We start from the raw sequence: 22,240 nt of genomic DNA on the forward strand, positions 1-22,240 counted from the left end.
CCTGCCTTCAGCCTGCACAGTCGCTCTGCCAGGGACGGCACAGTCGCTCTGCCAGGGACGGCACAGTCGCTCTGCCAGGGACGGCACAGTCGCTCTGCCAGGGACGGCACAGTCGCTCTGCCAGGGACGGCATGGCCAAGTGATGCCATCTGGTAGAGCGACTTGGCACGAGGGGGCTCTCTATGGTTCTGCGACATATTGGAGTAGTTAAAATTAACACTGTGACACCATTTGGCATGGAAAAGACAGAGCCATCTTTCAGCGGGTCTATTTCAGTCTCTCCCACACTGCTGCTTGGGAGTTCATGTACAGTCTGAAAGGTCACAGAGATGTCCAACTTTCCTTCACAAAAAAAGTATCTTAATTTCTATTTATTATTTAAACATCGTAAATACTTCAAACAAAACTTCAGGAAAGTAAAACCTCATTAAAAAAAGACTTTATATCAACAATACAAGAATATGAAGCAGGAGACAAATGTAATCATTATTCCTCTGAAAGGGGGTGATGAGTGTGCGGATTCATGTGCACAGTCTGAAACAGCAGCTTGTTTAAGTCTCTGGGGGGTCGGAGGTCAAATAAGGTCCATAAGTATCTCGTCCTCCATGACGCTGGAGACCTGAGGCATCCCTGGACCCTGCACAGAGCCTCTCGGACCGGCTCCCATCAGCATCTGGCCTGCACCACACACACACACAGGGACATGAGGTTAGCCACCACACAGGGACATGAGGTTAGCCACCGCACACACAGGGACATGAGGTTAGCTACCACACACACAGGGACATGAGGTTAGCCACCACACACAGGGACATGAGGTTAGCCACCGCACACACAGGGACATGAGGTTAGCTACCACACACACAGGGACATGAGGTTAGCCACCGCACACACAGGGACATGAGGTTAGCCACCACACAGGGACATTAGGTTAGCTACCACACACGGACATGAGGTTAGCCACCACACAGGGACATGAGGTTAGCCACCACACAGGGACATGAGGTTAGCCACCGCACACACAGGGACATGAGGTTAGCCACCGCACAAAGGGACATGAGGTTAGGGACACAGCACCGGGTAGGACTGAGTCTATGCAGGGACACAGCGCTGGTCAGGACAGCTGCTCCTCACCTCCGAGAGGCTGGCGCCACTGCGCCTGCATCTGAGCGCCCCCTCCTGGGGTGGGGTGGACGAGCTGCTGGCCCAGGCCCTGGTGAGACATCATCCCCTGCATGTGGGGCACGCCCCCCTGCTGAGCACACAGATACACACCGTCACTATAGATATAACTGATTAGAACAATATGTAAACAGGAAGGTGTGTTCCAGTTGAGTTCAGCTGTGCAGGTTCAAGTGAAGATGAACATTCACACACTTCTTAGTCAGGTCATGAGAGTAGACCAGCCAGGGTTTATCGAGACAGTATTAACTGATGAATCTGCTGTGATTAGTCTGGTGACACAGTCAGTACACACGTCACAGGAAGACCGTCAACAGCTGTATTCTTACTGGCTGCTGTTGGCTGAGCAGTAGACTGCGCAGCTGTGGATTGGCTCCTGGATTTGGAAGGCGAAGCATAGTCCCCTGGGGCGGGGCTTGGCCACCCTGGGCGACCTGATTGGGCGGGGCGCCGGTAACTGGAGGCTGCTGATTGGCTGTGCCTGCGGCTCTCATCGTCATCTGCGGTGAGGAGGAGGGGTGAGGTTAGCGAGGGGACAGGAGACAGGCAGCTGGAGCGCAGAATGGAGAAATGGAAAGAGAGAGAGGGGGGAGAGAGTCAAAGGAGAGACACAGAAAGAGAGGGCAGAGACAGAGAGGGAGGGAAAGGAGAGAGACAGAGGGAAGGAGGGAGAGGGCAGAGACACAGAGAGAGAGAAAGGGACAGAGAGTCAAGGGAGAGAGAGAGCCAAGCAAGAAAGACAGAGAGAGAGGGAGACAGAGAGGGGGAGAGACAGAGAGACACAGAGAGGGAGGGATAAAAAGAGAGAGGAGAGAGAAAGGGAGGGAGAGAGGGGAGAGACAGAGACAGGGAGGGAGAGAGAGAGACAAGGAGGGAGAGAGGGGAGAGACAGAGAGAGGGAGGGAGAGAGACAGAGAGAGACAAGGAGGGAGAGAGGGGAGAGACAGAGAGAGGGAGGGAGAGAGACAGAGAGAGACAGGGAGGGAGAGAGGGGAGAGACAGAGACAGGGATGGAGAGAGAGAGACAAGGAGGGAGAGAGGGGAGAGACAGAGAGAGGGATGGAGAGAGAGAGACAAGGAGGGAGAGAGGGGAGAGACAGAGAGAGGGAGCGAGGTGAGAGACAGAGAGAGACAGGGAGGGAGAGAGGGGAGAGAGAGACAAGGAGGGAGAGAGGGGAGAGACAGAGAGAGGGAGGGAGAGAAAGACAGGGAGAGAGACAGGGACATATAGTCAAGGGAGAGAGACAGAGGGAGAGCTACAGAGAGAGAGTGAGTGAGAGTCAAAGGAGAGACAGAGATGTGCATCATTTCTCTCCTCACAGGAGTGAGGTGCTGTGCAGGACTAGTCAGCATGAGGGAGGTTCAGAACATGGCAGCTGCTGCACACTGCACCCTCACAGGGGCTCTGTGTGTGTGTGTGTGTATAGGGCACTGGGGGTGGGGACGTGTGTGTGTGCGTGTAGGGTGTATGTGTGTGTATATATATATGTGAGAGATGTAACTCTCACCAGGCTGATCTGTTTGTGTTGATCCTCCATCATAGAGACCTGACTAAGAGGAGACATACCCCCCACCACAGACTGGTGCAGGAGGTGGAGAGAGGGGGAGAGAGGTGGAGGAAGGAGGGGGAGGGATGGGAGGAGAGAGGTGGAGGAAGGAGGGGGAGGGATGGGAGGAGAGAGGTGGAGGAAGGAGGGGGAGGGATGGGAGGAGAGAGGTGGAGGAAGGGGGGGGAGGGATGGGAGGAGAGAGGTGGAGGAAGGGGGGGAGGAAGGGGGGGGAGGGATGGGAGGAGAGAGGTGGAGGAAGGGGGGGGAGAGAGGAGGAGAGAGGTGGAGGAAGGGGGGGAGGGATGGGAAGAGAGAGGTGGAGGAAGGGGGGGGAGAGAGGAGGAGAGAGGTGGAGGAAGGTGGAGAGAGGTGGAGGAAGGGGGGGAGGGATGGGAGGAGAGAGGAAGAGTGTTGGAGATGGGAGGAAGTGATGGAGGTGTTGGAGATGGGAGGAGGTGATGGAGGTGTTGGAGATGGGAGGAGATGATGGAGATGGAAGGAGGTGATGGAGGTGTTGGAGATGGGAGGAGATGATGGAGATGGAAGGAGGTTTGGAGGTGTTGGAGATGGGGGGAGGTGATGGAGGTGTTGGAGATGGGAGGAGGTGATGGAGATGGGAGGAGGTGATAGAGATGGGAGGAGGTTTGGAGGTGTTGGACATGGGAGGAGGTGATGGAGATGGGAGGAGGTTTGGCGGTGTTGGAGATGGGAGGAGGGGATGGAGATGGGAGGAGGTGTAGGAGATGGGAGAAGGAGGTGATGGAGATGAAAGGAGGGGATGGAGATGGGAGGAGGGGATGGAGATGGGAGGAGGTGATGGAGATGGGAGAAGGAGGTGATGGAGATGAAAGGAGGGGATGGAGATGGGAGGAGGGGATGGAGATGGGAGGAGGTGCAGGAGATGGGAGGAGGAGGTGATGGAGATGGGAGGAAGGGAGGAGGGGATGGAGATGGGAGGAGGTGCAGGAGATGGGAGGAGGAGGTGATGGAGATGGGAGGAAGGGAGGAGGGGATGGAGATGGGAGGAGGTGCAGGAGATGGGAGGAGGAGGTGATGGAGATGGGAGGAGGTGTAGGAGATGGGAGGAAGTGATGGAGATGTGTTGGAGATGGGAGGAGGGGATGGAGATGGGAGAAGGTGTTGGAGAAAAGGAAACAGGGTTAATAAGGTATGCAGCCATCACAGTGTCCCAGGTGTAGAGGAGAGCCAGGAGCCCACGCTGGAGCCAGCCCACGTGTGTGTGTGTGTTTGGTATATAGGTCTACAGGAGGTACAGCTGGAGTGGGTATGTAGGGTGTGTGTGTGGGGGGGGGGGGGGGGGCAGAGTAATGAGAGCGCAAGGGAAGGGATGAGGAGGAAAAGGGTGTGTGTGTGTGTGTGTGTGTGTGTGTGACTCTGCAGGGCAGGAGTCTGTACCTGCTGCTGGACGTTGCCGTGGGAGACGGGGATGGGTCCAGTGGGTCTGTTGAGGAAGTTCTGGTTGGAGGGGACCTGTCCCGGCACCATGGGGCCTCCAGAGCCCAGCTGGGGGGAAGGAGGACAGTGAGAGTAGGCCTCTGGCAGAGCAGGCCTCTGGCAGAGCAGGCCTCTGAGAGAGCAGCCCTCTGGCAGAGCAGCCCTCAGAGAGCAGCCCTCTGAGAGAGCAGCCCTCTGAGAGAGCAGCCCTCTGAGAGAGCAGCCCTCTGGGAGAGCAGCCCTCTGGCAGAGCACCCCTCTGGGGCCAGACGCCCACATGCTGCCCAGCCCTGAGACTGCAGCACCTGCACCCTGACACACATACACACCTCCCCTACCTAGACAAGATGCATTAGAATGGTTCTGTTTATTGTCACTGGCTGTGGTCTTCCAGCCTGCACTAGTAGAAATGCGTCGGAACACAGTTATGTAATGTTTCTGAGAAAATATTTAGTTGCGTGTGGCTGAACAGACGAAAAATCGCATCTAGCGACAAGTCCAAGTCTCTGCATCCTTACACAAAACAGCTCTTAACAACGATCAAGACATGATTCTTTAATAGCCTTTGAAATCCCCTATAAACAAAACAATAGTAAATATGTAATGACAATGTCAGGATTTCCTGTCCTCCGAAGGCCTCAGTCGACGCAGAGCAGAGCACGCCCCACAGAGCACGCCCCACAGAGCAGAGCACGCCCCACAGAGCAGAGCACGCCCCACAGAGCAGAGCACGCCCCACAGAGCAGAGCACGCCCCACAGAGCAGAGCACGCCCCACAGAGCAGAGCACGCCCCACAGAGCAGAGCACGCCCCGCAGAGCAGAGCACGCCCCACAGAGCACGCCCCACAGAGCAGAGCACGCCCCACAGAGCAGAGCACGCCCCACAGAGCAGAGCACGCCCCGCAGAGCAGAGCACTCTCTGCTACCTCCACAGTCTGGATGTCTGGTGCTGAGCAGCAGCGTGGCAGGACAGAGGAAACGTAGAGAGATAACGCAGCTAGTCAACAGCTCTAGCCACCGAGCTGCCCTCTCCTCTCCTCCATACTCTCTCTCTCACCCCCAGTCCACCTCCTCCTCCCCCTGCCCCCCCCGCAGTCCACCACCTCCTCCTCCCCCCGCCCCCCCCCCCTCCCCTCCCCTCTCCTACCGAGCGGTGCTGCTGGACCTGCTTGTGGTTGGTGATGACCTGGCGGATGCCGTTGACAAAGCCGCTCTGGTCGTTGGGGATGAGCCCCATGAAGATCCTCTTCTTAGAGGAGTAGAGGAGCATGAGCACGCGCACCTCACACGGGGCGCTGTGGGGGAAGTGCACACAGCCCGCCTGCAGGGGGCACAGGGCAGGGGGCACAGGTCAGAGGGCACAGGGCAGGGGGCACAGGGCAGGGGGCACAGCATTCCATTCAAGAACCTACCATTTGAAATGGGGCGGATTCAGAACGTTTCATCTCTGGCAACAACAAAAAGACTTTATGGGATTTGATAAGGAAGCCTATCCACTTGCTGAGGGAATTATAATATTGTTGATGGCGTTGTCTACACATCAGTGGACGTACTCATATATATATATATATATATATATATATATATATATATATATATATATATGTGTATTTATTTCACACAGTCAAGCTTAACAGCAGCACTTCCTCCTTCACACTGGTGACAAGGCACACACGCGTTGCATCAGTAGTAGTGGCGGTGCACAGCCCCCTCTAGAGGCTTGGTGCCTACACTGCGCTCACATTCACTCCTCCTTGTGGACAGAGGTGGGACCTGCGCTCCATTCTGACAACGTGTAGGAACCATCATGAGGATGGTGGGGAAGCTAGCTTAGCATTAGCATGCACACAGATTCCTGACATAATATGATGCTGGTGAAGTTAGCTTAGCATATGTCCTTACAAATCCATTAGCCATGATGCGGTAGAGACCCTTCAGCGACTCCACGTCTTTGTTGGTGAAGAGAAACTGAACCATTCTAGAGTTCCTGAAGAGAGGACCCAGGGTCGTCTGGGGAGAGAGACAAGGTTAACCACCTTACTAAAAATACATACACATGTATCCTGGAGCACACACACACACAAAACAAGTCCTCTCACCAATAACTGTTGTGGAATCAGCTGCATTATCAGTTTTTGTGGCCACTGGTCAGCATTCCTGTCAGAAGATATACACAGTCACCTCCACATCTCTGTCACCTCCACATCTCCTCACAGTCACCTCCACATCTCCTCACAGTCACCTCCACATCTCCTCACAGTCACCTCCACATCTCTCACAGTCCCCTCCACATCTCCTCACAGTCACCTCAACATCTCTCACAGTCACCTCCATATCTCTCACAGTCACCTCCACATCTCCTCACAGTCACCTCCACATCTCTCACAGTCCCCTCAACATCTCCTCACAGTCACCTCCACATCTCTCACAGTCACCTTCACATCTCCTCACAGTCACCTCCACATCTCCTCACAGTCACCTCCACATCTCTCACAGTCCCCTCCACATCTCCTCACAGTCACCTCCACATCTCTCACAGTCACCTCCACATCTCTCACAGTCACCTCCACATCTCCTCACAGTCACCTCCACATCTCTCACAGTCACCTCCACATCTCTCACAGTCACCTCCACATCTCCTCACAGTCACCTCCACATCTCTCAAGTCACCTCCACATCTCCTCACAGTCACCTCCACATCTCTCACAGTCCCCTCTATACTTACAGATTCTCTCCCTGGTTCACCTGCACCTGGCAGGGCAGCGAGCGGGTGAGTTTGGTGTTGGAATCCATAGATGCAGCTTTGGGCTTCTGAAGGGATGAAAGGAGAGAGGGGGGGAGGGAGGAGAGGAGAGAGGAGAGGAGAGAGGGGGGAGGAGATGGGGGAGGGAGGAGAGAGCGGGGGACAAAAGGGCAGAGGGAGGTTTGGAAGTTAACATACACAGTGGACAAGAGAACAGGAGTCTCCCTTCCTGGGGGTGGGGAGGGGGGAGGGGGACTAACTGATTGGAACCTTCAAGCAGAACCTCCAGAACATGACAAACAGCCTTGTAAGCATCACAATCTAAACAGGGTCGATGACATCACACCCTCTGGGATAAAAAGAAGCACTGTTCATCTTCAGCCGATCAATACTGGATCAATCCTTGATCAAATCCATACCGGTCAGGCCCATCTGCCTACTACCACAGGCTTTCAGTCCTGAGGGTGTACAGGGGACTGATGCAACATGCTACAGGGCCAGGCAGGTGCATGGATCACAACACCAGCCTGGAAGACAATAGCCACAACTAAGGCAATACAGACTGTCTAGACTGGACACTAGATACCATCTGCTGCAGAACAAGCCTGGTTCCTGTCCCCAGGTGTGTTAGCCAGCTGTAGTACCTGCTGCAGTACAAGCCTGGTTCCTGTCCCCAGGTGAGTTAGCCAGCTGTAGTACCTGCTGCAGTACAAGCCTGGTTCCTGTCCCCATGTGAGTTAGCCAGCTGTAGTACCTGCTGCAGTACAAGCCTGGTTCCTGTCCCCAGGTGAGTTAGCCAGCTGTAGTACCTGCTGCAGTACAAGCCTGTTGGGGTGTCAGCATCACAATAACAGTAAGTCCTGTCACACAGCCTGCTTCCTGAGGTGTCTCTTAGCAGCTGAGTCCAGCAGCTTGTCACTACATATGGATCAGGATGCGGACATGGAAGCACCCGGGCTTCCTTAGACAGGCAGGACGTGCTTGCTCCCCCGGGCGTGGGTTCTGTCAGACAGGTCGATCGTGGAGCCAAACCAATTGTAGTTCAAGCACAACAACAATCTTGTTCGATTCATCAGAAGATAATGAATCAGGTCAAATAACAGGGTTGCTGAAGTCAGTGGTTAATAGTAATACATAAAGCATGTCCCAGAGCAGGGCCCCAGAGCAGGACTGAGCCTCAAGCTGAACCAGGTCATCGTTGCCCTCACCTCCTGCCACTCCAGAACACCACTCCATGCTACTATCTTATTGGCTACTCCTTGCTGCGCCTGTCCAATCGCGTTGGCTGCAGATACGCCAGGCTGTGGGGGCAAGGGGGTGGGGTCAGGAGAGAGAACACAACATTAGAACAACGACAGAGTTGCAGATAACGTCTAGAAGTACATTTCCGAGTTGATTTGCCATTTGGAATGAGCACAGGTGTTGGAATTCTTTGGTCGCTTGACAATCCATAGCAGCCAATCTACACCTACAACAAATAATCTAAACCCAGAATAAATAATCGGAATCTTTAACAATAAATAAATAAAATCAGAACCCAGAAAATAGCAAATACTCCTAAACCTTTAATAAAATATTCGAAACCTATATTAAATCAATCAATCTATCCAACTACTTAACCAGCCGGCAGGGCTATGGGGCAGCAGGGCTGGGTTACGGGGCAGCAGGGCTGGGTTACGGGGCAGCAGGGCAGGGTTACGGGGCAGCAGGGCTGGGTTACGGGGCAGCAGGGCTGGGCTATGGGGCAGCAGGGCTGGGTTATGGGGCAGCAGGGCTGGGCTACGGGGCAGCAGGGCTGGGCTATGGGGCAGCAGGGCAGGGTTACGGGGCAGCAGGGCTGGGCTATGGGGCAGGAGGGCTGGGCTATGGGGCAGCAGGGCTGGGTTATGGGGCAGCAGGGCTGGGTTATGGGGCAGCAGGGCTAGGCTACGGGGCAGCAGGGCTGGGTTATGGGGCAGCAGGGCTGGGTTATGGGGCAGCAGGGCTGGGCTACGGGGCAGGAGGGCTGGGCTATGGGGCAGCAGGGCTGGGCTATGGGGCAGCAGGGCTGGGTTATGGGGCAGCAGGGCTGGGTTACGGGGCAGCAGGGCTGGGCTATGGGGCAGCAGGGCTGGGTTATGGGGCAGCAGGGCTGGGTTATGGGGCAGCAGGGCTGGGCTACGGGGCAGCAGGGCTGGGCTATGGGGCAGCAGGGCAGGGTTACGGGGCAGCAGGGCTGGGCTACGGGGCAGGAGGGCTGGGCTATGGGGCAGCAGGGCTGGGTTATGGGGCAGCAGGGCTGGGTTATGGGGCAGCAGGGCTGGGCTACGGGGCAGGAGGGCTGGGCTATGGGGCAGCAGGGCTGGGTTATGGGGCAGCAGGGCTGGGCTATGGGGCAGCAGGGCTGGGTTATGGGGCAGCAGGGCTGGGTTATGGGGCAGCAGGGCTGGGTTATGGGGCAGCAGGGCTGGGCTCCTACCATGCCAGGCTGTGAGGAGGGTGGGGGCTGCTGGTTCACCGAGGGCTGCTGTTGGGGGGGAGGCACTTGCTGCTGATTGGGTGCTGGTGGCCCCGGGGGCGGCCCCTGCTGCAGCTGGCTGGGAGGGGGCTGTTGCTGGGGCATCATGGGAGTGGAGACGGTGGTGACGGTGGCCAGGCTGGGCGGGTTGGAGGGAGCCAGCTTCACCCCGGCTACAGAGGGCAGGCTGGGCTGGCCGCTGAAGGGAGGCCCCGGGTTCCCCATGCCTGGGACTGGAGGAAACAGCAGTCAGCACACAGTAGAGAGAGGAGTAATGCAGCTATGTGGTGGAAACAGGGAGAGAGAGACAGGATGGAGACAGGAAAGAGACAGGAGAGAGACAGGAGAGAGACAGGAGAGGGGAGACAGGAGAGCAAGAAAGAGGGGAGACAGGAGGGGGAGAGATAGGAAACAGGCAGGAGGGAGGGAGGGAGAGGTAGGAGAGAGAGTGGGAGACTCACAACGACTCTTCTGGTTGTTGGCGGCCTCCACAGCCATCTGGGCCGCTAACTGGGCCGCGTTGAGGGAGGCTGCAGGCTGGGAGAGAGAGAGAGTCAGACCCCACCCTGGAGCCCTGAACACAGCCCACCCTGGAGCCCTGAACACCCTGGAGCACTCTGGAGTCAACAGCAAACAGAGGGATGTGCTTCCGGAGAGTTCTGTACCTGGTATGGATGGGCCGTGCTTATTGGAGGAGGAGGCTGGGGTGCAGCTCCAAGAGGCTGGCTGACGGACAGAGGCTGGGGGGGAAGAACTGCCTTCAGCGGGCCTGGCCCTCCTCCTGCAGAAACTACCAAACACACACAATCAGCTGAATACCAAAACATCCATCTCATTCTCATCTGGATCTAGTTAGTCTAACATCACGTTGTGTGCGATTAGTGTTGTGCCTTACGGGGAAGAGCGATGCCCCGGACCAGCACCATGTGGAAGGGGTCTTGGCTATAGTCTGGGTGGGGGGGCTCTGCCGGACCGGACACGGGCGACGCCCTCTCAAACAGCGCCCGCAACGCCGGAAGCTTCCGTGGGGCCACCACGGAGAAGTGGATCCCTCTCTGGAGAGACAGGCTGAGTTAGAGCAGCTACTGGGCAAAGGGATGGAGGAAGGGGGACATGGAGGAGCAGGGCAGAGGGATGGAGGAAGGGGGACGTGGAGGAGCAGGGCAGAGTGATGGAGGAAGGGGGACATGGAGGAGCAGGGCAGAGTGATGGAGGAAGGGGGACATGGAGGAGCAGGGCAGAGTGATGGAGGAAGGGGGACATGGAGGAGCAGGGCAGAGTGATGGAGGAAGGGGGACATGGAGGAGCAGGGCAGAGTAATGGAGGAAGGGGGACATGGAGGAGCAGGGCAGAGTGATGGAGGAAGGGGGACATGGAGGAGCAGGGCAGAGTGATGGAGGAAGGGGGACATGGAGGAGCAGGGCAGAGGGATGGAGGAAGGGGGACGTGGAGGAGCAGGGCAGAGTGATGGAGGAAGGGGGACATGGAGGAGCAGGGCAGAGTGATGGAGGAAGGGTACAGGGAGGAGCAGGGCAGAGGGATGGAGGAAGGGGGACATGGAGGAGCAGGGCAGAGTGATGGAGGAAGGGGGACATGGAGGAGCAGGGCAGAGTGATGGAGGAAGGGGGACATGGAGGAGCAGGGCAGAGTAATGGAGGAAGGGGGACATGGAGGAGCAGGGCAGAGTGATGGAGGAAGGGGGACATGGAGGAGCAGGGCAGAGTGATGGAGGAAGGGGGACATGGAGGAGCAGGGCAGAGTGATGGAGGAAGGGGGACATGGAGGAGCAGGGCAGAGTAATGGAGGAAGGGGGACATGGAGGAGCAGGGCAGAGTGATGGAGGAAGGGGGACATGGAGGAGCAGGGCAGAGGGATGGAGGAAGGGGGACATGGAGGAGCAGGGCAGAGTGATGGAGGAAGGGGGACATGGAGGAGCAGGGCAGAGTGATGGAGGAAGGGGGACATGGAGGAGCAGGGCAGAGTGATGGAGGAAGGGGGACATGGAGGAGCAGGGCAGAGTAATGGAGGAAGGGGGACATGGAGGAGCAGGGCAGAGTGATGGAGGAAGGGGGACATGGAGGAGCAGGGCAGAGGGATGGAGGAAGGGGGACATGGAGGAGCAGGGCAGAGTGATGGAGGAAGGGGGACATGGAGGAGCAGGGCAGAGGGATGGAGGAAGGGGGACATGGAGGAGCAGGGCAGAGTGATGGAGGAAGGGGGACATGGAGGAGCAGGGCAGAGTGATGGAGGAAGGGGTCCAGGCTGTCTGTGGTTCCTCACATCTCTGATGATCTTCACCAGGCTGTCGGCGGTGCAGCCCGTGTAGCTGACGCTCTCCACCGCCGGCAGCAGATACGGGGGGGAGTTACACAGCAGGACACACACCTTGTGGGTCTGGCCTCTGGAACACAGGTGAGAGAGAGGCTTGGTGTTAGCTGGGGGCTGTGGGTGTGTGTTACTGGAGGCTGTGTGTGTTACTGGAGGCTGTGTGTGTTACTGGAGGCTGTGTGTGTTACTGGAGGCTGTGTGTGTTACTGGAGGCTGTGTGTGTGTTACTGGAGGCTGTGTGTGTGTTACTGGAGGCTGTGTGTGTTACTGGAGGCTGTGTGTGTGTTACTGGAGGCTGTGTGTGTTACTGGAGGCTGTGTGTGTTACTGGAGGCTGTGTGTGTGTTACTGGAGGCTGTGTGTGTGTTACTGGAGGCTGTGTGTGTTACTGGAGGCTGTGTGTGTGTTACTGGAGGCTGTGTGTGTTACTGGAGGCTGTGTGTGTTACTGGAGGCTGGGAGGCTGTGTGTGTTACTGGAGGCTGTGTGTGTTACTGGAGGCTGTGTGTGTTACTGGAGGCTGTGTGTGTGTTACTGGAGGCTGTGTGTGTTACTGGAGGCTGTGTGTGTGTTACTGGAGGCTGTGTGTGTTACTGGAGGCTGTGTGTGTTACTGGAGGCTGTGTGTGTGTTACTGGAGGCTGTGTGTGTTACTGGAGGCTGTGTGTGTGTTACTGGAGGCTGTGTGTGTTACTGGAGGCTGTGTGTGTTACTGGAGGCTGTGTGTGTTACTGGAGGCTGTGTGTGTGTTACTGGAGGCTGTGTGTGTTACTGGAGGCTGTGTGTGTGTTACTGGAGGCTGTGTGTGTTACTGGAGGCTGTGTGTGTTACTGGAGGCTGTGTGTGTGTTACTGGAGGCTGTGTGTGTTACTGGAGGCTGTGTGTGTACTGGAGGCTGTGTGTGTTACTGGAGGCTGTGTGTGTGTTACTGGAGGCTGTGTGTGTTACTGGAGGCTGTGTGTGTGTTACTGGAGGCTGTGTGTGTTACTGGAGGCTGTGTGTGTTACTGGAGGCTGGAGGTGTGTGTGTTACTGGAGGCTGTGTGTGTTACTGGAGGCTGTGTGTGTTACTGGAGGCTGTGTGTGTTACTGGAGGCTGTGTGTGTGTTACTGGAGGCTGTGTGTGTTACTGGAGGCTGTGTGTGTTACTGGAGGCTGTGTGTGTTACTGGAGGCTGTGTGTGTGTTACTGGAGGCTGTGTGTGTTACTGGAGGCTGTGTGTGTGTTACTGGAGGCTGTGTGTGTTACTGGAGGCTGTGTGTGTTACTGGAGGCTGTGTGTGTTACTGGAGGCTGTGTGTGTTACTGGAGGCTGTGTGTGTGTTACTGGAGGCTGTGTGTGTTACTGGAGGCTGTGTGTGTGTTACTGGAGGCTGTGTGTGTTACTGGAGGCTGTGTGTGTGTTACTGGAGGCTGTGTGTGTTACTGGAGGCTGTGTGTGTTACTGGAGGCTGTGTGTGTTACTGGAGGCTGTGTGTGTTACTGGAGGCTGTGTGTGTTACTGGAGGCTGTGTGTGTGTTACTGGAGGCTGTGTGTGTTACTGGAGGCTGTGTGTGTGTTACTGGAGGCTGTGTGTGTTACTGGAGGCTGTGTGTGTTACTGGAGGCTGTGTGTGTTACTGGAGGCTGTGTGTGTTACTGGAGGCTGTGTGTGTGTTACTGGAGGCTGTGTGTGTGTTACTGGAGGTGTGTGTGTTACTGGAGGCTGTGTGTGTTACTGGAGGCTGTGTGTGTTACTGGAGGCTGTGTGTGTTACTGGAGGCTGTGTGTGTGTTACTGGAGGCTGTGTGTGTTACTGGAGGCTGTGTGTGTTACTGGAGGCTGTGTGTGTGTTACTGGAGGCTGTGTGTGTTACTGGAGGCTGTGTGTGTGTTACTGGAGGCTGTGTGTGTTACTGGAGGCTGTGTGTGTGTTACTGGAGGCTGTGTGTGTTACTGGAGGCTGTGTGTGTTACTGGAGGCTGTGTGTGTTACTGGAGGCTGTGTGTGTGTTACTGGAGGTGTGTGTTACTGGAGGCTGTGTGTGTTACTGGAGGCTGTGTGTGTTACTGGAGGCTGTGTGTGTTACTGGAGGCTGTGTGTGTGTTACTGGAGGCTGTGTGTGTTACTGGAGGCTGTGTGTGTGTTACTGGAGGCTGTGTGTGTTACTGGAGGCTGTGTGTGTTACTGGAGGCTGTGTGTGTTACTGGAGGCTGTGTGTGTGTTACTGGAGGCTGTGTGTGTTACTGGAGGCTGTGTGTGTGTTACTGGAGGCTGTGTGTGTTACTGGAGGCTGTGTGTGTTACTGGAGGCTGTGTGTGTTACTGGAGGCTGTGTGTGTGTTACTGGAGGCTGTGTGTGTTACTGGAGGCTGTGTGTGTGTTACTGGAGGCTGTGTGTGTTACTGGAGGCTGTGTGTGTTACTGGAGGCTGTGTGTGTTACTGGAGGCTGTGTGTGTTACTGGAGGCTGTGTGTGTTACTGGAGGCTGTGTGTGTTACTGGAGGCTGGAGGCTGTGTGTGTTACTGGAGGCTGTGTGTGTTACTGGAGGCTGTGTGTGTTACTGGAGGCTGTGTGTGTTACTGGAGGCTGTGTGTGTTACTGGAGGCTGTGTGTGTGTTACTGGAGGCTGTGTGTGTGTTACTGGAGGCTGTGTGTGTTACTGGAGGCTGTGTGTGTTACTGGAGGCTGTGTGTGTTACTGGAGGCTGTGTGTGTGTTACTGGAGGCTGTGTGTGTTACTGGAGGCTGTGTGTGTGTTACTGGAGGCTGTGTGTGTTACTGGAGGCTGTGTGTGTTACTGGAGGCTGTGTGTGTTACTGGAGGCTGTGTGTGTGTTACTGGAGGCTGTGTGTGTTACTGGAGGCTGTGTGTGTTACTGGAGGCTGTGTGTGTTACTGGAGGCTGTGTGTGTTACTGGAGGCTGTGTGTGTGTTACTGGAGGCTGTGTGTGTTACTGGAGGCTGTGTGTGTTACTGGAGGCTGTGTGTGTTACTGGAGGCTGTGTGTGTTACTGGAGGTGTGTGTGTTACTGGAGGCTGTGTGTGTTACTGGAGGCTGTGTGTGCTGGAGGCTGTGTGTGTTACTGTGTGTGTGTTACTGGAGGCTGTGTGTGTGTTACTGGAGGCTGTGTGTGTTACTGGAGGCTGTGTGTGTTACTGGAGGCTGTGTGTGTTACTGGAGGCTGTGTGTGTGTTACTGGAGGCTGTGTGTGTTACTGGAGGCTGTGTGTGTTACTGGAGGCTGTGTGTGTGTTACTGGAGGCTGTGTGTGTTACTGGAGGCTGTGTGTGTGTTACTGGAGGCTGCTGTGTGTGTTACTGGAGGCTGTGTGTGTTACTGGAGGCTGTGTGTGTGTTACTGGAGGCTGTGTGTGTGTTACTGGAGGCTGTGTGTGTTACTGGAGGCTGTGTGTGTGTTACTGGAGGCTGTGTGTGTTACTGGAGGCTGTGTGTGTGTTACTGTGTGTGTGTTACTGGAGGCTGTGTGTGTTACTGGAGGCTGTGTGTGTGTTACTGGAGGCTGTGTGTGTTACTGGAGGCTGTGTGTGTTACTGGAGGCTGTGTGTGTTACTGGAGGCTGTGTGTGTTACTGGAGGCTGTGTGTGTTACTGGAGGTTACTGGAGGCTGTGTGTGTTACTGGAGGCTGTGTGTGTTACTGGAGGCTGTGTGTGTTACTGGAGGCTGTGTGTGTTACTGGAGGCTGTGTGTGTGTTACTGGAGGCTGTGTGTGTTACTGGAGGCTGTGTGTGTGTTACTGGAGGCTGTGTGTGTTACTGGAGGCTGTGTGTGTGTTACTGGAGGCTGTGTGTGTTACTGGAGGCTGTGTGTGTGTTACTGGAGGCTGTGTGTGTTACTGGAGGCTGTGTGTGTTACTGGAGGCTGTGTGTGTGTTACTGGAGGCTGTGTGTGTTACTGGAGGCTGTGTGTGTTACTGGAGGCTGTGTGTGTTACTGGAGGCTGTGTGTGTTACTGGAGGCTGTGTGTGTTACTGGAGGCTGTGTGTGTGTTACTGGAGGCTGTGTGTGTTACTGGAGGCTGTGTGTGTGTTACTGGAGGCTGTGTGTGTTACTGGAGGCTGTGTGTGTTACTGGAGGCTGTGTGTGTTACTGGAGGCTGTGTGTGTGTTACTGGAGGCTGTGTGTGTTACTGGAGGCTGTGTGTGTGTTACTGGAGGCTGTGTGTGTTACTGGAGGCTGTGTGTGTTACTGGAGGCTGTGTGTGTTACTGGAGGCTGTGTGTGTGTTACTGGAGGCTGTGTGTGTGTGTGTGTGTGTGTGTGTGCGTGTGTGTGTGTCCGTGTCTCTGTACAGTGAGGTCTGTGGGAGGGCAGGTGCCCTGGACTCCTCACATTTGCTCCCTCATCTTCTTGAAGTCATCGAACAGCTGCAGAGCCACAGACAGGCCCTCTGCTATGAGACTGCAGCTCTCCGCACCCCCTCCCATGAACCTGGGGACACAACGTTCACCGTGTCACACGGCAGGCTGAGGACACGCCCCCGGATCCCCCACTGCATGATGGGAAACAGGAAGCAGATTTCCTCCGGTCGAGTCCTGGTTTTATTCTGACGACTACTTACTGGATGCTGTCGATCCAGGACACAAACTCGAATGCAGAGCTGGTCGGTGCGAGACACTGGACATAGGACTCTGGAGCACAGTCCACTGTGTTAAACACCACCAGGCCATACTGGGAGCCGCCGTACTGGGTGAGAGAGGGACAGACATGATATAGGGGGACAGAGGATTGTGGGAGAAGGCGAGCAAGAAAGAAAGAGATAAGAGACAAGAGCATCATTTATTGTCACTGTCACAGAGGTCCTGTACACTGGGCAGAGTGGAAGCTAAATGGAAACTCACGTCTCCTCCGAAATCAGTCTCTGCAGGCGGCCCTCCGTTGAAGTACCTGTGGTCATCAGAGGCCAGACATGAACTCAGGACTCGCACAGGACGGTGACATGAAAAATGTCTGACTTCCATGTCTGCAGTACTTACTCAATGGCAGGTAAAATGTAGTTTTTTCTCAGGGATTCGAAATAAGGGCCAAGATTGGCTGTTCCTTCGATGACAAACACCACATCAGCCACCTGATTGGCTCCGGGTTTAGTGGGCGGGTCCATGGGCCCGAACCTGCCACAATCAGACTAGGGACAGGAAAGATCAGGGTGTTAAAGGGAAGTGTCCTACCCTTGTTCAGGGCAGACACAAAATGACTTCTTAAAAAAAATGACACAAAATAGACTTCTTAAAACGTACCTTTTTATCAAAGCATTTCACTAATTTTATCTCAGAAGGGTTTTACTAGTTTCATTAATTATATTATTATTTGCTATTTCAATTATTACTTTTCTCACTTGTATTATTGTTTTTATTGATTTTATGTAAAGCTCCTTGAGCCGCAATTCTTATATGAAATGTGCTATATAAATAAAGTCTTATTATTATTGTGCTTCAAGGAGTCAAAACCGCAATAAACACTGCAAAGGGACTGAACTCTAATACATCTTAGAAATGTGCTCTCTGACAGCTAAGCACTACCGCGATTGGCCCAAAACGAATGGTGTCCCGAACATGTCTTGCGCATATCAAGCCTGCCTGTAAGGGCCGATGCTGCCCTACACATTACGAATTTCTAGCACTTTGCACCCCAAAAATATTAACAGTAAAGAGATATGTTCTAATATGTTTCTCCTATCCGAGAGACAGTCTCTCTGCAAAAAGTTTGTGTTTCTACATTACAGCGGAGTTGCGGAACTATTTTGTGTTGGTGGAGCCAGATAAATGATTAAATAAATCAAAAATCATAGTCCGTTTCCATTGGTCCTAGCCTAACTAATAAACGGTGCTTGTTTAACTGTTGTATAAAAGCAACATCAAACGAGATAGCGCATTGTTGCTGGATATCAGTACGGTTGTGATTCGGTCGTAGATACATGTGTTTAAAATAATCCCGGCCGTGCTGATACTGATTGTTGCAACTCATTTTTAACCAACTAGGCTAACTAGCTTAAATGGCTGATGTTTCCAGTAGAGAACGACCACGATCAAGTGCACAACCACAGCTAACCATCATATTAAAGGCCGACTTATAACGAGTAATTATTATAGTCTTGTTCGTTAACGATAACAAAATACGTATTTGTTAGAAAATGCAGTGTGCATATCGTAGCCTTGCGATGCTAGGCGTGAAAAGCAAAGGCTAGACTATTCGTTTTGATCACACGGGAAATTGCCATCAAAATCCGGGTGGTACAGTACGGTCGGTATGCCTCCAATCCACCTAGCTCCTAAGTAGCTAGTTAGCTATTTTAGCTAGGCTAGCACAGAGCCATAGAAAAAGCTCAATTTTTTCTATGGCTCTGGGCTAGCATTATCAGCGTCAACAAACTATCAACAAATGTAATTCTAAAAGTGAATTCTCTCATAGCAGGGGTTATATTCAAACTCTTATTGCGAGAGTTAGTTTTGCTTTCGATAAAAATGCCAACAAAGAACATTTGTAGGTGCGTTGTAGCTTGCAACAATGCTAGCTATAGTATAGAGTAAGCTACTTAGAGCTAATATAGATTGAATCAATAGATGTTGTGATGTGTAGCGTCTAGCTCCCAATACCGTAAATCCACACGAACAAAACTGAACAAGAACACATAATTATCCATGTACAAAGCGGGGCACCGCGGGGCTGCCACGTAATAAAATGCTATCTGCTAGCTACCACCAGATAATGGTTAGCTTGCTAACGTTACTAACAAAAAAGTAAATCAATTAATTTAACATCATCTTACTAACCTGTTTGTATCACACTGTCAGTACAACCGTTTGTGAGTAGTCCAAGTAAGGGACTGCAATTTTCTATGGAAAGTTTAATACACAAAACCTATTTTCATTTTGACACAAAGTGTCACGGCGCTCCGCCACAATCACAAATCTAGTTTTCGGTTATCGTCTCATCGGTGATTTAGAACCACCACCAAGAGTGTTTAATCAAACGTCGAACAAATTATATATTACTATAGTGTTCAGATAGCTGCCACCAGACCCGTAATTGTAATACTTGTTTTACTAATAACTCTGGAGAGAAATACATCTAGTAGTCGTACGGTTGTACTTCGAGCCTAGCAGAAGGTAGGCCTATTGTCAGAAGTTATGCTAAATGTTGATATTTTTAGATGCACTGTCTTGCCGTCATTCTACACCAGGGGTCAGTATATTCTCCCCTATTATTAGTAGTGCCCATTAGTAGGAACTATAATTCCTCAACTTTCATCATACCACACCGGGCTTTACATTGTTTAATTATACAAGCATAACCTTTCATCATTTCATCACTGAAATAGCCTTTCGCCTGTAATGTTCTACTGGAATCACTTTGTTTAGCGTATTCAAGTAGCCTGAAGTTAAATTAGTTGGTCCTGAGTGATCATTTTAACTTCCCCAATTGATTGGGAAAAGTGCATTGGGCTCTCTCAGAAACTGAAATCTAACTTTAGTTATAATAAAACATAAACCTTATTATATTAGGCCTATGTGAGCCGGAATGACTTCAGTAGCAGACATCGATTAAGGATTTGTTGGGTATTGTGGTAGGCTGTGCGGTTTTAAGAACATCGTCATTGTAACCTCGATCTTTTTATGTCCCTTGTCAAATGTCTTAAGACAATTGTCATGTTGTTTATATTTTCAAACAGGAAGGCCTCTAGCTAAAATCTAAGCCTTTGTTACAAGTCATGTTTTCTACCCACCTATTTCTTTCGCGCTGGAATAACACATAATTACTGGCGCTGCCTTCGGTGACCGAACCTGCTGTCAAATCAGTACGATGTGCCCGAAGCTAACCTGCGCTGGGAACACAACGGCACCGTGTTTCTCCACTCCAACAATAGCATCTATTCCCCCATGGCAGAGCCAGCTAGCCAGCCAGCCTAACCCAGCGAGAAGCAAGGGCTTCCGATCTCATCAAACTCAAAATCCTTTCCACAAAAACAATGTTCTGAATCAATTTAACCCAATGAAATGGAGTGCGGTTTGCTGTGGGCAAAAGCTGTGTTTGTGTTTGGGCTATCAGTGTAGAAGGCCGGCCGGACTCTTGCAGTGACCCAAGGAGTCTTCATCGGATGGAGAGTGCGCCTGTGGCTAGAATAAAACAAATCCACACCCAAGCCTTTCATTCAGGCTTGAGCACAGCTGCCAGATTACATCTAAATGCGGGACCCCGTGTGTACGCGGCCATGCCTTATTAAGCAACTTTGCTGTTTCCTGTTGCACAAATGGATACTCTGCGTGTATCGCTGTTTTTAAATAGTGCACTACCCCAGTTTTATTTACCGTTATTAAAACGGCCTTTCAGTCCGTGTTTCAAACGGCCTGCTTTTCAGTCCGTGTTTCAAATGCAGGCTCTGGTATTATGTATATTTTTTATATCACCCCTTGAAAATCCGAAAGAGATCCCTATTGCTAGAAAGGCCTTTTGGTTCTTGATCAGTTGTGATAGGTGTCTTAAGGGGTAAGACTCACCTATCTGGGGCTTCAGGTGGAGAGGGAGGGGCTCTGGCCAGCTCTCCAGCTGGGGGAGGGAAGCAGATGGCCTCTCACCACAAGCAATCACCACCAACACACTGACACACCGACACACAGAACTGGGTTACGAGAATGAACACTGGATTAGGATGGTCTCTCCTGCACTCCTGGCACCGTGTTGATGTGGTCTGCAGGACCAGGGCAGGACCTGAGAGTGAGCGTTAGGAAGTACTGTACCGCTCCTACGCTACAAATACCGCCGTGTTGTTCCGTCTGACGCAGCTGACACGTACAGTACTTATTAAATGACCTCATTCCCTCCAATTAATATGTGAATGTACAATATCAACCACTGAGCCGCCTCCAAAGAAAATACATTCATTTTTAATGAGATAACAGAATGCATTACCATTACATCGGCCGTAACACTAATGCTCAGCTGACAGTTGACTAATAAATACCTCCAGTGTTATAGAAACAGTTCTATACTGCGAACACCTCCCCCAGTCTGGCTCACCCTCCCTTCCGCTCTGCCTCTTTCAGCTCACTGAACTGAGTGAAATGTCTTTCCAACTAAATGATTTTTTTCCCCTTTTTTTTCTTTTTTTTTTTGCACGGTGGGAAAGTTGCCATGGAGACAGCAGATCCCCCCTCCCGCCCCTCCTCCTCCCACTTCTCTCTTTCCTCTCTTTTTTCTATGCTCCCCCCCACCCCCTCAGCGGTTCATGGCTTCGTGGCTGTGCTAACTGGCGTGTCGACACTTGTGTGTGTGTGTGTGAGTGCGCGCGTGTGTGTGTCCTTAGCTCCGAGCGGTTCTCACGCTGTGCGGTGTGGTTGGGCTGCAGGTGCCCTGATCGCCCCACGGTGAGTGTGTCTATATACAGACCTGTCCTCCTCTTTCTCCTCCTCCCCTCCTCCTCACGCTCTGCTCTCTTTCCTGCTCTCCGCTCGTGTTCCTCATTTCATTCCTCCTTGTCCCCCGGCTACCCCCCTCTCTCTCTCTCTCTCTCTCTCTCTCTCTCTCTCTCTCTCTCTCTCTCTCTCTCTCTCTACCATTGTTTTCCTTTACTCTTTTAATCCCATTACCCCCTTCTTTATCTGTGCTCTCTCACACACGGCCGTCCTTCCTCCTGCGAGGTAGGAGATGTGGACAGGCTCCTCTAGAGTGCTGACTGGGGCCGTTCAGTGTTCTGTGCTGCTCATTCAGAGGATCACCACAGGAATGCCCTGATTTATCTGAACTCTGAGAAAGACCCAGAGTGAAGAAGTAGACAGCAGGACCAGGGAGCAGGACCAGGCAGCAGGACCAGGCAGCAGGACCAGGGAGGAAAACCAGGGGACAGGACTAGGGGACAGGACCAGGGGACAGGTCCAGGGTGCAGGAGGATGGAGCAGGACCAGTGAGACACACAGGCCAGGCAGCCCTGATCCACAATAAAGAATTCATGACAAAGTGACTAAATAATTACACATGACTTAATGCACGGGAGACAGAAAGAGAGAGAGAGAGAGAGGATGAGATAAAGAGGGTGAGAGGGAGATGGAGGGTAAGACAGAGAGGGAGAGACATATTCAGGGGATAGACAGTCTAGGCCCAGTACTGTGTAGGACCAGTACTGTGTACGACCAGTACTCTGTAGGACCAGCACTGTGTAGGACCAGTACTATGTAGGACCAATACTGTGTAGGACCAGTACTGTGTACGACCAGTACTCTGTAGGACCAGTTCTGTGTAGGACCAGTACTATGTAGGACCAATACTGTGTAGGACCAATACTGTGTAGGACCAGTACTGTGTAGGACCAGTGTAGGCCCAGTACTATGTAGGACCAATACTGTGTAGGACCAGTACTGTGTACGACCAGTACTCTGTAGGACCAGTACTGTGTAGGACCAATACTGTGTAGGACCAATACTGTGTAGGACCAGTACTGTGTAGGACCAGTGTAGGCCCAGTACTATGTAGGACCAATACTGTGTAGGACCAGTACTGTGT

The 22,240-nt window shown here is 52.9% G+C and overlaps 1 protein-coding gene across 5 annotated transcripts; it reads right to left on the reverse strand.

Annotated features, from left to right (window-relative positions):
- Window positions 1-356: 356 nt before the first annotated feature.
- On the reverse strand, window positions 357-20,768 carry med25 (mediator complex subunit 25). Of its 5 annotated transcripts, none has more exons than XM_047016545.1 (20): window positions 20,242-20,768; window positions 16,723-16,871; window positions 16,588-16,633; window positions 16,308-16,432; window positions 16,079-16,177; window positions 11,709-11,829; window positions 10,324-10,483; window positions 10,094-10,218; window positions 9,890-9,965; window positions 9,390-9,661; window positions 8,140-8,232; window positions 6,914-6,999; window positions 6,288-6,345; window positions 6,091-6,198; window positions 5,336-5,509; window positions 4,149-4,256; window positions 2,691-2,762; window positions 1,512-1,682; window positions 1,135-1,255; window positions 357-678 (listed from the first exon to the last, which is right to left on the reverse strand). In XM_047016545.1, exons 2-20 carry the CDS (start codon window positions 16,845-16,847, stop codon window positions 575-577), a joined length of 2,244 nt encoding a protein of 747 aa, XP_046872501.1. In that variant the 5' UTR covers window positions 16,848-16,871; window positions 20,242-20,768; the 3' UTR covers window positions 357-574. The 5 variants fall into 5 exon arrangements, with proteins under 5 accessions (XP_046872501.1, XP_046872503.1, XP_046872500.1 ...); XM_047016547.1 differs by lacking the exon at window positions 20,242-20,768 and adding an exon at window positions 18,517-18,869 and having other exon boundaries at window positions 6,914-6,996; XM_047016544.1 differs by lacking the exon at window positions 20,242-20,768 and adding an exon at window positions 18,517-18,869.
- Between the last annotated feature and the right edge of the window lie 1,472 nt (window positions 20,769-22,240).

This window comes from Hypomesus transpacificus, unplaced genomic scaffold (assembly GCF_021917145.1).
Source record: "Hypomesus transpacificus isolate Combined female unplaced genomic scaffold, fHypTra1 scaffold_403, whole genome shotgun sequence".
NCBI lineage: Eukaryota > Metazoa > Chordata > Actinopteri > Osmeriformes > Osmeridae > Hypomesus > Hypomesus transpacificus.